Source organism: Ylistrum balloti, unplaced genomic scaffold (genome assembly GCF_031769215.1).
Source record: "Ylistrum balloti isolate Yb309-2 unplaced genomic scaffold, AGI_CSIRO_Ybal_v1 Utg370370, whole genome shotgun sequence".
Lineage (NCBI taxonomy): Eukaryota > Metazoa > Mollusca > Bivalvia > Pectinida > Pectinidae > Ylistrum > Ylistrum balloti.
The window spans coordinates 1,212,572-1,228,499 of record NW_026782260.1 but is presented as its reverse complement, the minus strand read 5'-3'; the positions used below and the strand labels follow the sequence as shown (position 1 = coordinate 1,228,499).

The 15,928-nt window shown below is 35.2% G+C and overlaps 1 protein-coding gene and 1 long non-coding RNA gene across 2 annotated transcripts in view; both read left to right on the top strand.

Annotated features, from left to right (window-relative positions):
- LOC132554023 (alpha-catulin-like) overlaps nt 1–5,437 on the top strand; it is a 74,291-nt gene extending 68,854 nt beyond the window's left edge. Inside the window, exons 16-18 of the mRNA XM_060218320.1 lie at nt 1,394–1,457; nt 3,557–3,640; nt 5,252–5,437. Of these exons, the coding sequence (XP_060074303.1) occupies nt 1,394–1,457; nt 3,557–3,640; nt 5,252–5,437 (334 nt within the window). The remainder of the gene's footprint in view (nt 1–1,393; nt 1,458–3,556; nt 3,641–5,251) is intronic.
- A 6,906-nt stretch (nt 5,438–12,343) lies between these two features.
- Nucleotides 12,344–14,567, top strand: LOC132553974 (uncharacterized). The gene is made up of 2 exons (XR_009554364.1): nt 12,344–13,791; nt 13,882–14,567. It is a non-coding gene; the product is annotated as an uncharacterized LOC132553974 (long non-coding RNA).
- Nucleotides 14,568–15,928: the final 1,361 nt, after the last annotated feature.

Here is a 15,928-nt window from a genome sequence, read left to right as displayed (position 1 = left end):
TGCTACAGGTAAGATCTGCTACATTTAAATCTCCAACTAATTTAACAAGGTAAGATCTCCTGCTACATTGAACAAGGTAAGATCGCCAACAGACAGAAATCTGCTACATTTAACAAGGTAAGATCTCCAACAGACAGAAATCTGTTACATTTAACAAGGCAAGTCTCCAACAGACAGAAATCTGCTACATTTAACAGGGTAACATCTCCAACAGACAGAAATCTGCTACATTTAACAAGGTAAGATCTCCAACACAGAAATCTGCTACATTTAACAAGGTAAGATCAGAAAATCTGCTACATTTAACAAGGTAAGATCTCCAACAGACAGAAATCTGCTACATTTAACAAGGTAAGATCTCCAACAGACAGAAATCTGCTACATTTAACAAGGTAAGATCTCAAACAGACAGAAATCTGCTACATTTAACAAGGTAAGATCTCCAACAGACAGAAATCTGCTACATTTAACAAGGTAAGATCTCCAACAGACAGAAATCTGCTACATTTAACAAGGTAAGATCTCCAACACAGAAATCTGCTACATTTAACAAGGTAAGATCTCCAACAGACAGAAATCTGCTACATTTAACAAGGTAAGATCTCCAACAGACAGAAATCTGCTACATTTAACAAGGTAAGATCTCCAACAGACAGAAATCTGCTACATTTAACAAGGTTCTAACAACATTTAACAAGGTAAGATCTCTACATTTACAAGGTAAGATCTCAGAAATCTGCTACATTTAACAAGGTAAGATCTCCAACAGACAGAAATCTGCTACATTTAACAAGGTAAGATCTCCAACAGACAAAGGTAAGATCTCTGGCAGACAGAAATCTGCTACATTTAACAAGGTAAGATCTCTGCTACACAGAAAAATCTGCTACATTTAACAAGGTAAGATCTCTGGCAGACAGACATTTAACAAGGTAAGATCTGCTACATTTAACAAGGTAAGATCTCTTATATACAGAAATCTGCTACATTTAACAAGGTAAGATCTCCAACAGACAGAAATCTGCTACATTTAACAAGGTAAGATCTCCAACAGACAGACAGAAATCTGCTACATTTAACAAGGTAAGATCTCCAACAGACAGAAATCTGCTACATTTAACAAGGTAAGATCTCCAACAGACAGAAATCTGCTACATTTAACAAGGTAAGATCTCTGGCATACAGAAATCTGCTACATTTAACAAGGTAAGATCTCCAACAGACAGAAATCTGCTACATTTAACAAGGTAAGATCTCTGGCATACAGAAATCTGCTACATTTAACAAGGTAAGATCTCCAACAGACAGAAATCTGCTACATTTAACAAGGTAAGATCTCCAACAGACAGAAATCAGAAATCTGCTACATTTAACAAGGTAAGATCTCCAACAGACAGAAATCTGCTACATTTAACAAGGTAAAATCTCCAACACAGAAATCTGCTACATTTAACAAGGTAAGATCTCCAACAGACAGAAATCTGCTACATTTAACAAGGTAAGTCTCCAACAGACAGAAATCTGCTACATTTAACAAGGTCTCCAACAGATCTCTACATTTAACAAGGTAAGATCTCCAGAAATCTGCTACATTTAACAAGGTAAGATCTCCAACAGACAGAAATCTGCTACATTTAACAAGGTAAGATCTCCAACAGACAGAAATCTGCTACATTTAACAAGGTAAGATCTCCAACAGACAGAAATCTGCTACATTTAACAAGGTAAGATCTCTGGCATAGAAATCTGCTACATTTAACAAGGTAAGATCTCCAACAGACAGAAATCTGCTACATTTAACAAGGTAAGATCTCCAACAGACAGAAATCTGCTACATTTAACAAGGTAAGATCTCCAACAGACAGAAATCTGCTACATTTAACAAGGTAAGATCTCCAACAGACAGAAATCTGCTACATTTAACAAGGTAAGATCTCCAACAGACAGAAATCTGCTACATTTAACAAGGTAAGATCTCCAACAGACAAGGCTAATTTAACAAGGTCTCTCCAACAGACAGAAATCTGCTACATTTAACAAGGTAAGATCTCCAACAGACAGAAATCTGCTACATTTAACAAGGTAAGATCTCCAACAGACAGAAATCTGCTACATTTAACAAGGTAAGATCTCCAACAGACAGAAATCTGCTACATTTAACAAGGTAAGATCTGCTACATTTAACAAGGTAAGATCTCCAACAGACAGAAATCTGCTACATTTAACAAGGTAAGATCTCCAACAGACAGAAATCTGCTACATTTAACAAGGTAAGATCTCCAACAGACAGAAATCTGCTACATTTAACAAGGTAAGATCTCCAACAGACAGAAATCTGCTACATTTAACAAGGTAAGATCTCCAACAGACGGAAATCTGCTACATTTAACAAGGTAAGATCTCCAACAGACAGAAATCTGCTACATTTAACAAGGTAAGATCTCCAACAGACAGAAATCTGCTACATTTAACAAGGTAAGATCTCTGGCATACAGAAATCTGCTACATTTAACAAGGTAAGATCTCCAACAGACAGAAATCTGCTACATTTAACAAGGTAAGATCTCCAACAGACAGAAATCTGCTACATTTAACAAGGTAAGATCTCCAACAGACAGAAATCTGCTACATTTAACAAGGTAAGATCTCTGACATACAGAAATCTGCTACATTTAACAAGGTAAGATCTCCAACAGACAGAAATCTGCTACATTTAACAAGGTAAGATCTCCAACAGACAGAAATCTGCTACATTTAACAAGGTAAGATCTGCTACAGAAATCTGCTACATTTAACAAGGTAAGATCTCCAACAGACATAACAGAAATCTGCTACATTTAACAAGGTGAAATCTGCTACATTTAACAAGGTAAGATCTCCAACAGACAGAAATCTGCTACATTTAACAAGGTAAGAAATCTCATTTAACAACAGAAATCTGCTACATTTAACAAGGCAAGTCTCCAACAGACAGAAATCTGCTACATTTAACAAGGTAAGATCTCTGACATACAGAAATCTGCTACATTTAACAAGGTAAGATCTCCAACAGACAGAAATCTGCTACATTTAACAAGGTAAGATCTCCAACAGACAGAAATCTGCTACATTTAACAAGGTAAGATCTCCAACAGACAGAAATCTGCTACATTTAACAAGGCAAGTCTCCAACAGACAGAAATCTGCTACATTTAACAAGGTAAGATCTCCAACAGACAGAAAATCTTTCACATTTAACAAGGTTAGGTCTCAAACATTTCAGAAAATCTGCCACATTTAACAAGGCAAGTCTCCAACAGACAGAAATCTGCTACATTTAACAAGGAAAGGTCTCAAACATTTAAAAAAAATCTTCCACATTTAACAAGGTTAAATCTCTAACAGACAGAAAATCCACATTTAACACGGTTATCTTTCTTAAGTATGACCTAGTATATGGAGAAAGTCAGTTACATGAAACATGAAAATAGCAATATACAGAAAGTCTTTAAACCAAACACTGCTTGAGGTAATTTTATCACCTCATGTCATTTAGTATCAATTTGCTATTTAACAGGTGGACAGTGCCATACAGGAGACAAAGAACCTGATGAATGCCATAGCAAAAGTTGTCACCACGAGCTTTATCTGTGCTACCAAGGTAATTATCTCAATGGCTGCATCGTTACATGTGTATTGCATTCCTTATTTCATTTCAACAAATTATATTTACAAAGATGAAAATGTCCAAAAAAAAGAACAGTATCCCCAAATTTGTCTTTCACCTTGGTTAGGATGCTTTATGTGGTGTCCGTCATCTGTCAACTTTTACTACATATTGCAATTATTCATGAATGACTTAATTTGGTATGAAGCATCTCTGGGGAAAGAGGGACCAATTTTGTGGGATTATAGATTGTTTTAAAAGGTTCTATATGTTGGTATTATTCACATTGTATCTTAAGAAATGGTTGTATTTTATACACTAGATATTCAGAAAAATCTTCACACAGAGATTTTGATTAACCACATAGTAATAATCTGTTTCTTTAGATCTTGAAAAACAGGTCATAGCACAAGAATTTTTTTTTTATTTAATCTCACCTGGCCCAAAGGGCCAAGTGAGTTTATGGCATACTGTGATGTCCACCTGTCCCGCCATCCATCTGCCCATCAGTCGATTTTAATGACTGACAGAATTTTAATCAAAGTTGGTCAGAAGCATCCCTAGAGAAAACAAAAACAAATTATGTATAAATTGTGGATCTCTGCCCCTAGGGGCCTGTAGGGCGTCGGCCCAAAAGAGGAAATCTTAAAGTTTTAGGGGTGGTGGAGGCCGGACCCAATAAGGGAAATAGAGCAAATTATTTAAAATCCTACTCCTCCTGTAAGAATGATTAGATTTTCCCCAAATTTAGTCTGAAGCGCTGTTAGATGAAGAGGAATCAGTTTGTATTAATGATGGGTCTCAGCCTCCTGTGGCCTAAGAGTCAAGGCCCAATAGGGGAAAAAGAGTAAATTATTTAAAATCCTACACCTCCTGTAGGATTGACTTGATTTTGCGCAATTAGACTGAAGCATTGCTTGGTGCAGGGGAATCAGTTTTGTATAAACCGTCGTTTCCAGTCCACTGGGGTGAGAGGGATAGGGCCCAATTGTGGAAATCGGGCAAATTCCTTGAAGTCCTACTGGGAATGATTAGATATGGCCCAAATTTGGTCAGAAGTATTTTAGGGGAACAAAGTTTTTGTATGGATTGGCTTTCAGTTCCAAGGGGGCCTTAGGGGCAGGGCCCAAAAAGGGCAATTTTGCAAGTTCTTTAAAATCTTACTCCTCTTTTGAGAATAAATTGATACACATATATTGCCCAAATTTGGTCTGAAGAATTCTTAGGTGAAGGGGACTAAGTTCTGTATAAATAATGCATTCCGGCTCCTAGGAAGGGAGGAGAGGGCCCAACTGGGGGAATGTACGTTCTTAAACATCCTTTTTTCCATATAAGGATATTGTCCATGTTTGGTCTGCAGCAATTTTTATCAATAGTTAATCTGACCTCAGTTTGACCACAACAGCGAGGTCCTGTATGATAATCATCTCAGAAATGGTCTTGTTTGAAATTCTTTATTAAATGGCTGAGAAACTCATCGACTCAGTTTTTCACATTAACTCTGTTTTCTTTGTGTGAAACTGCAGTTTGCTTTTATAGACTGTTATGTAAATTTCATCATTCTTCATGAATTTCATGTAAATCTTCACCTTTCTGTTTCTGTAGTACAACATCGACTATCGTCGCTCACCAGGGGGCAGTAGAAGATGGCGTAGCCAGTCGTCGGCTGATGCTCGTTCTAATGCCAGCTCTGACAATGAGTCGGTATATAGCAGCTCTGCTGATGGGATGCAGCGGAGCTCGTCATCAAGTAGACAGTTCTCTAGTAACAATAGCCTCGACAGAGCATGACTGGAGGTGGCACTAGATCAAGTCTGCCGAGGTCAAAAGGTCAACGACTGCTGATGTCATCAATTCATCAAAAATTGACTGCTGACGCTTAAGTAAAAGATTGTGATTGGTTTAAATTTCGAATAAATTTTTGTGGGTATTTAGATAAAGGGATTTAGAAAAGGTCAAGAGGTCATTGCCTTGAACTGACCAATATGTGCAAGGGTCATTATTATGACTTAACCTTGAAGACTGTAAGTTAAGTACGCCTGGAGGTCAGCCTTGAGTCCAAGGCTCAATGTGGTATTTTTGCCTTTAAATTAAATCTAATCAGATCAAGAAAAGCTTGGCTGTGCGAATATAGTGTTGTTACAAAAGCTGTTTCCATGTTACAAAAAGGAAAGTGGAGTTACTTCCCTTGAGACAGCTCCTAACTATTATTCCTTGTTGCAGACAGGGACTGTGTTATAAATCTGTGAAATATTTTGTGTGATTTGGTGTGGAAGCTTGTGTTCATCATGTTAAATATCTATTATTGTTTATTTTTGTTGTAAACTTGCCATTTTTATTTACAAGGCAAACTTTTACATTTTTTGTTGTTGTAATTTTTAGGTCAGTAATTTTACTTGATAGAAAAGTTTTGTGCTAAAATTAATGGTGATTTTGTTTATAATCAGTGGGACAGACTTTGTTGTTACAGATAATAGACACCCATCCCTTCATATACTGCCACAATTTCTTCTCTCTGTGTGTATGACACTATAAAGTGAGGATTTCAGCTATAGAATGAAATTACAAGTACATTCCATAAAGTATTTTGCAGCAGAAAAATTTTTATCAAATTTCGACTGAAATATTTAGTTACATACAATTTTGTTCATATAGGTATTTCTTGTATATTTACTTTCAGCTTTCTTTTATTTCCTAAAACACAAATCCTTATTGTAGTCATTTGTTAGGAAGACTGTTTTAGATCACATTTTTTAAAATCTGATGTACCCCAGTGTAAACTGGTGATAAACAAACCCTATTATATATTGTTAGGTAGAGAAGTTAGCATGTTGATTGACATACTGAAATCTATGATGACTTGAATCAAGCTTTGACCAGTTTCAATATCACAAACACATATTACATTATACTAGTAAAATGATTATGAACAATGCATTTAATTATCATGGAACACGGGACAACACACATCTTTTTATTCCCAGGATACAAAAGTATTCAAATCCACAGAGTGATAAATTACGCCCTAAAATACATCAGACTATGAACTGAAGCATCAGGTGTTAGACCACCTTTTAATTTCACACCAATGGTGGATATATAACAGTATATTATATATAGTAAACCTGCGACAAAAGTTTCCACACAGAAAGTAATTTTCTGTTGTGGCAAAATTTGTAATTTCATTCTTAACCTGAAGAAATTATTTATTAATTTTATTGAAATATAGATCTTGGTACAAGGATAGCTAGGATTAAATGTTTTTAGACATGATTTGAGAAATGATCTCGGTACATTGATAACTAAAGGATTAGGTGTTATATCTGTGATAGGTGTTATATATTGTGTTATAGAATATAACGTTCTGTAAAATCGATGTTGAATTATGTAAAATATGTCTGCTTTACTGACATGTTGGTGCCATCAATTCTGTGTGACCTCTAGAGCAGCTCTGTTATGAAGTACTACAATTTACTAATGAGTGCAATGTTAGCTTTGTTTATTTAATATCTCACACGTCACCCCTGTCACATTGTTTCTACTAGGTGTACACAGATACATTGTGAGAGGTGGATCTACTGATACTGAGGTATAGAGTGATAAACTTGGGTACATGGGAAGACACATTGATAGACACTTTGATAGACACACTGAAAGACACTTTGGTAGACACACTGAAAGACACTTTGGTATAACACATTGATAGACACTTGGTAGACACATTGATAGACACATTGGTATAACACATTGATAGACATATTGGTATAACACATTCATAGACATATTGGTATAACACATTGATAGACACTTTGGTATAACACATTGAAAGACACGTTGGTACAACACATTGATAACCATATTGTTAGACACATAACATGTTGGTAGACACATTGGTATAACATGTTGGTAGACATATTGGTATAACACATTGATAGACACATTGGTATAACATCTTGGTAGACATTTTGGTATAACATCTTGGTAGACACATTGATAGACACATTGGTATAACATCTTGGTAGACACATTGGTATAACATCTTGGTAGACACATTGGTATAACATTTTGGTAGACATTTTGGTATAACATCTTGGTAGACATTTTGGTATAACATCTTGGTAGACACATTGGTATAACATCTTGGTAGACACATTGGTATAACATGTTGGTAGACACATTGGTATAACATCTTGGTAGACATTTTAGTATAACATCTTGGCAGACACATTGGTATAACATCTTGGTAGACACATTGGTATAACACATTGATAGACACATTGGTATAACATCTTGGTAGACACATTGGTATAACATCTTGGCAGACACATTGGTATAACATGTTGGTAGACACATTGGTATAACATCTTGGTAGACATTTTAGTATAACATCTTGGCAGACACATTGGTATAACATGTTGGTAGACACATTGGTATAACACATTGATAGACACATTGGTATAACACATTGATAGACACATTGGTATAACATCTTGGTAGACACATTGGTATAACACATTGATAGACACATTGGTATAACATTTTGGTAGACACATTGGTATAACATGTTGGTAGACACATTGGTATAACCAATACAGGGTAAATCTACTCCCTAGAGGTCATGAGGTCATGACACGACTTTTTTCCTTGTCGGTATAGTGTAAATCCATCCCCTACAGGCTGTGACACCATACTGTTCTTTGCTAGAACAAGGTAAATTACATCTCTCACAGGCCACGACTCCACAGTACAGGGTAAATTACATCTCTCACAGGCCACGACACCATACTGTTTGCCAGCACAGGGTTAATTACATCTCTCACAGGCCACGACACCATACTGTTTGCCAGTATAGGGTTAATTACATCTCTCACAGGCCACGACACCATACTGTTTGCCAGTATAGGGTTAATTACATCTCTCACAGGCCACGACACCATACTGTTTGCCAGTATAGGGTTAATTACATCTCTCATAGACCACGGCACCATACTGTTTGCCAGTATAGGGTTAATTACATCTCTCAACAGACCACGGCACCATACTGTTTGCCAGTATAGGGTATCATACTAAAATCCCAGTAACTCATAGAGATGGGAAGGTCACATGGTCATCACTATTGACATTCCAGATATTGTTGTACACCCATTTACCCATGGTAGAAACATACCCAGATTAATAATATTAACATATTCAATTTTTACCTAAAAATTGTTGTCAATTGATAAAGAGATTTGGAAGGGAACCTACAATATCAGCACCATTGTTGTATTCCTCATGAAGGTTTATTTGGTAGGGTCACTAGCAGCTCCTTATAACATTACAAATGGTTATACACAAAATTAGGATGTTTTACTTCACATTTCCTTTGTTTGGTTGGGTCACTAGCAGCTCCTTATAACATAACATTACAAATGGTTATACACAAAATTAGGGTGTTTTACTTAGTCTCCACATTTCCTTTGATGCTATATTTTATTATGCATTTTTTCAACTTTATTCCTTAACAATGATTTTCCATGCGTGTGTGTGCCATGTAGTTTGAACATTCCGATGGCAAGGTCCACAGGGTCTACAAATTAGTCCCTTAACTGATGAGAAAAAGATTTATTTTCAAGAAAGGCAATTGTTGTGTAAAATTACTATATAGATAGCTAATAAGATAATTCACACAGAATGGTGATAGCTACATAACAGTGCGAGACTTGATGATGATAGCTACACAACTATACCAGACTTGATGATGATAGCTACACAACAGTACCAGACTTGATGATGATAGCTACACAACAGTACGAGACTTGATGATGATAGCTACACAACAGTACGAGACTTGATGATGATAGCTACACAACAGTACGAGACTTGATGATGATAGGTACACAACAGTACGAGACTTGATGATGATAGGTACACAACAGTACCAGACTTGATGATGATAGGTACACAACAGTACGAGACTTGATGATGATAGGTACACAACAGTACGAGACTTGATGATGATAGGTACACAACAGTACCAGACTTGATGATCATAGTTACACTGCTCTGTTCGTTTTAAAAAAGACGATTTTAAGGCATTCCTTTCGTTTCATTATTTTCTTTTAAACACTGAAAGAAGAAAACAGTTAAAGCCCTTGAAAAAAACACCCTTTACATTATTTTGATATACCTTACTTCCTGTCTTTTTTAATATACCTAACTTCCTGTTTGTTTAGATATATCATACTTCCTGCCAGTAAATATATACCTTACTTCCTGTCTGTTTATATATACCTTACTTCCTATCTGTTTAGATATACCTTACTTCTTGTCTGTTAAGATATACCTTACTTCCTGTCTATTTAAATATACCTTACTTCCTGTTTGTTAAGATATACCTTACTTCCTGTCTGTTAAGATATACCTTACTTCCTGTCTGTTAGGATATACCTTACTTCCTGTCTGTTAAGATATACCTTACTTCCTGTCTGTTAAGATATATCTTCCTGTCTGTTATATACCTTACTTCCTGTCTGTTTATATATATGCCTTATTTCCTGTCTATTTAAATATACCTTACTTCCTGTCTTACTACCTGTCTGTTATTAAGATATACCTTACTTCCTGTCTGTTCCTTACTTCCTGTCTTATAGATATACCTTATTTCTGTCCTTGTCTGTTAAGATATACCTTACTTCCTCTCTGTTAAGATATACCTTACTTCCTGTCTTTTAAGATATACCTAACTTCCTGTCTGTTAAGATATACCTTACTTCCTGTCAGTTTAGATATACCTTATTTCCTGTCAGTTTAAATATACCTTACTTCCTGTTTGTTCAGATATACCTTAGTTCCTGTCTGTTAAGATATACCTTACTTCCTGTCTGTAAGGATATACCTTACTTCCTGTCTGTTAAGATATACCTTACTTCCTGTCTGTTTATATATATGCCTTATTTCCTGTCTATTTAAATATACCTTACTTTCAGTCTATCTAGATATATCATACTTCCTGCCAGTATATATAAACCTTACTTTCTGTATATATAGATATACCTTACTTCCTGTCTGTTTAGATATGACTTATTTCCTGTCTATGTAGATGTACCTGACTTCCTGTCTATTTAGATATACCGATATAAGATTATATCATAGAAACTATATTTATTATTTCGTACCCACAGCTATTTATAGAAAAGTGATGATATTATACAGAAAAGTGAGAGATTTATTATAATTATGAATTATACCCTATAGGGTTATATTGTTAGATTATAGTACCTGGATACAGATATTCTATATGTCTATTGATTGATAAAAGGAGACTAGACTTTTTTTTGTTGGTGTGTATCAAAATATATATTGAGGATTTGACAACATAGCACTACCCAAGAGTTTGTCATAGAATTCAGTCAAGTATTTGGAGAAAAGAATACATTAAACATGAAATTCAAGACAGATGTGATAGCCTTATGTTTTCCTTGTTCAGGATTACCTCCCTTTGTGATTTATAACTCCTTCTCTTGAATTCAGATGAGTCTTGACAAAAAGCCTTTAGAGTCTTGTCCACCCTGATTTATGTCTGAATTGTTACATTCAAACTGTTTATAAACTGGTCTGTTTGCATTTGACTGATGCATTCCAGTGATAGAGCTGTAATAAGGGAGGTAATTCATTACCAAGGGAGGTAATCCATTTATTATAGCTCTACAGGGTTAATTTTATACCAGTGATCTCACTCTTAGTCCCAGTCACTAACCTTTACAATATCAAAATTAACAAGTTTTCATTTGATGTTACTTTCATATTTATATTTTATTTTAGTTACGTTTTATTGATAAGTACACAGAAATGACACCATGGCTTTTCTGGAACAGGTCATTGATTGTAATCTTAGTGCAATGCTTTTATTATGGCTAATATCTATAGAATTGTAACACCATGAGGTTTACACAATTGATTAGACTTCTGTTCAAATCTTTTTACATATTCTGATTTTTAAATCATCTGTCTGATTATTTTTCTGTAGACTTCTAGTTTTACTTGCCTGAAATGAGCTGAAGCCATGACAAGATGTCCGTTGTCAACTTTTCCATCCCCTGACTACATACTTGTCCAGAACATCTGGAAATCATATGAAGTACAATGTTGAAGATTGTACAAAAGACCCAGTATAGCATACAAATTCAGATTTAGATGCAGTAGAACCAAACAATGAATTGAGGACCTATAATGATCTGGATATCAATGTTCTACATTAAAATACAAAATTCATATATCATTTCTTATCTTTTATTGCTAAAATTCTCAGTTCTGAATTGTGAAATAATTCATTTAAATGTTCTGGGCCCGTATTCATGAAACCGTTGTCATGCTCAAGCATGAATTTTGTGCTCAATCCTTATGTCTTGTTTAAGTAAAAGATAAATAAATAAGACTGATTTTGCCAAAGTTTTATGAACAATTTTGAAAGGACTTCAAGTCAAAGCTATATTCAAGGTTTAAATTTGACATTTGTATTATTTTATATTATTTAGGTTAATTATAAAAAAGTTTGCTTGAGCACAAAATCTATGCTTGAGCATGAGAATGGTTTTATGAATACGGGCCCAGGTCATTGTCCAGTAGGTGTTGGAAGTAGGAGAAAATCAAACTTTGTGAGCGATACAGGCCTAATGGACCTCTTGTTATAGTATTTATTTGGTGCTTCATTTGTATCACATTATTATCTATTTTACAAATTTTAGTAAATATTTTAATTATGTTGTATATTATTTGATGTTTTTAATGTATTCTGTATTTTATTTAACTATACTGTATATTATGTTTCGTTTTTGATGTATCCTGTATTTCGTTTAATACGTCTATATCTTGCCAAAGTCTGTATAAGTATACATGGACACCGAACGGAAGAGCAGATTATACCACACTGTGGGCAACATATCTTATACATATATTTGACCATCAATGGATGGTGGACTGTTAGAATTGGCTGTAGTCTATAATCTGTCCGTTTCTTTAAAACTAATTCTTATTATCGAAATTATTTTAAAATTTAAGATAAGGGTTCCAATTGATCCCTTGTTTCACATGTTCAATTTCAGGATTCATCAAAGTGGCCAACAGGCAGCCATATAGGATTTTAAAAGTTGAAGTTTATTTATATTTCTTGGGGAGTACTGGATAGATCATTCTCAAATTTCATTTTGTAACTTCCCCATAGTCAGTAGTTACACATTGTCAATTATGGGGTAAATCAGGGTAACAAAAGGCACAGGAGGCCATCTGGGATTACGATATTTGTAGTTGGTTATCACTTTATCTTAAAAAATTCATGACGGATCATTTTCGAATTTGCGATGCAGGGTTTGCTGGGTCCCTAGTTGTGATTATTTGGTTTTTAGCATGTGAAAGCATGGAAGAAAGGGAAATGATCCAACTAAGATCTCTCACAGGTCTCTTGTAATCTATATTTCTCTAACACAATAAATGTTTACATCTGAGTTTACAGCAGGCTCCAGTTGCTCAGAGCTGGGTAAGAGTTTACCAGTGGTTAATGAAATATTCTAAAGATAAATCAAACAACATGAGGAGATTGTGTGACATTTTGCAGCTGTAGCTTTGTTAATACAGTTCAGATTGATATTTTTTGAGTATCAATTTTGCTTTGAATACCAATGTATTTTCAGTGACAAAAATTAAAATGTTTCGCTAACCATTGGTTAGCTCTAACCAAGCTTTAAGCAATTGGGGCTAGGGAGGTAATTGCCTGTTTTAAGGGAAGTTATAGCCAGTCTGAATGGGAGGTTATAGCCTGTCTGTAGGGAGTTAATAGCCTGTAGTAAGGGGAGGTTATAGCCTGTCTGTAGGGAGGTTATAGCCTGTAGTAAGGGGAGGTTATAGCCTGTCTGTAGGGAGGTTATAGCCTGTAGTAAGGGGAGGTTATAGCCTGTCTGTTGGGAGGTTATAACCTGTAGTAAGGGTAGGTTATAGACTGTAGTAATGGGAGGTTATAGCCTGTAGTAAGGGCAGGTTATAGCCTGTCTGTAGGGAGGTTATAGCCTGTAGTAAGGGGAAGTTATAGTCTGTAGTAAGGGGAGGTTATAGCCTGTAGTAAGTGGAGATTAGCCTGTAGTAAGGGGAGGTTATAGCCTGTCTGTAGGGAGGTTATTGCCTGTAGTAAGGGGAGTTATAGCCTGTCTGTTGGGAGGTTATAGTCTGTAGTAAAGGTAGGTTATAGACTGTAGTAATGGGAGGTTATAGCCTGTAGTAAGGGGAGGTTATAGCCTGTCTGTAGGGAGGTTATAGCCTGTAGTAATGGGAGGTTATAGCCTGTAGTAAGGTGAGGCTATAGCCTGTGGTAAGGGGAGGTTATAGCCTGTAGTAAGGGGAGATTAGCCTGTTGTAAGGGAAGGTAATCCCTTGCTGTAAGGCCATGTGATAGCCTGTAGTAAGAGAAGAGAATAGTCAGTTTTAAGGGGAGGAAATAACTTGTTGTGATGGGAGGTTATGACCAGTCTTAAGGGGAGGTTATAGCTAGTCTTATGACTAGCCTCTTGTAAGAGTAGGTTATAGCCAGTTGTAATGGAAGGTGATAGTCTGTGCCAAGAGGAGAGAATAGTTTGTTGTAAGGGGAGGTAATAACCTGTTGTAAGGGGAGATAATAGCCTGTTATAAGGGGAGGTAATAGCCTGTTGTAAGGGGAGGTAATAACCTGTTGTAAGGGGAGGTAATAGCCTGTTGTAAGGGGTTGTATTTTTTTGTAACTGAACCTTATCATCTTTGCTTTAGTGATCACTATTAACATTTTAAACACAGTTTAGTCTATAAAGGCAGACTTTGTTCATTATTTTGTGTGCTTTTATTATTGCAATGGCAGTTCTAATTAAATTCCATGTTAAAGGATCATCATGGTTATTGTGAATAAAATTCTTATGAAATATTCAGGGATTTCTGATCTGTATTTCAAGTGTGAAATAAGTAATTCATAAAAGATCTATTCGTGGCATCTACAATGTTGAGTAAGGGTTTTTACTGTCAACATCTTATGAGTGTGACATGGTGAAGGTATAATATAAGATATGTGTCATTTCTCTGTCCACCACTACAACAAGACAAATCAATGAAATTGGATCAGTTTTATTTTCCCATCACATCTCTCACTAACATTGTACTACATGAACTATATATTTCCCTAAACATTTTCTAACAAAGCAGGAATTAACCCATTATAAGTATTCCATAATCATGGTACATTTTAATGCAATAAATTTCATTAGTCATGTTGTGTTGTCTAGGCCACTTTTCTCCTAAATTTAATTTTTAATGTTAAAAGCATCTAAAAACAGTTTCAGAAAAAATAAAATGTGAAAAATCTTGGAAGGTTTCATCTCAAATATGACCTTGATATTGAACTCTAATGAAATGTCAAACAAGATTTTACAGGTTTTAGATATACCTAATAAAACAAAGCATTTTGAATAAAAGTTGTAAATGATAAGAAAAAGCTTACTAGTGTGAGCTCATATAAAATTTACAAAGTGAACTGAAAATGAATTCTGTGACTACAAAGCTTACTGAAAAGAATTCTGAAACAGCTCTACAAAAAACTTACTTATAATAAACTTTTCTCAGTATGTTAATGACTTTAATTTGCTATAATCTAATCTCGGTTGTTGTACAAATCAGGGGCAGACAACTCTAGATAAATTGGAGATGTAACACATGGCTTATGACCCATAACCTTTGAACTCTGGTATCAAATGTGTTATACATGGTTTAACAGCTTTTGTACACTTTCCACTTTTTAAGGTGACAAACTTTCATAAAACTGGATCAGACTTAAAACTGGTTACAAAGAGAACTCAGGTTTGTTACAATAGATATATAGAAAATACATCAACGTAGCGATGTGATAACAAGGCATGGTCAGATCTATACAGTTGGATTTAATAAAACACATAATACATTGTTTTAGTAAATAAACTTTACCTTGAAGATATACACAGGAGTTGGTGAGATGATGTACAATGATATCACAATGATGAAATTTCCTTCCTCTATTTATACCAACAAATGATAAATTTTAGTATATCATCAGATGAAAATTTCTTTGACTTGTATGTCCCTGTATAACTTTGTAACTAGCTTGACTAGCTTGTTAAAAACCAGTATAAACAGTTGGGTGATATCTGTGTGCTTCCAAATTGTACCTCCATATGGTTTAAAGTCATACATATTTCATTTTTATTATCTTTATCTTACCACTAGAAGGTCTTTTCTTAGCAGTTAAGTCCACACTGA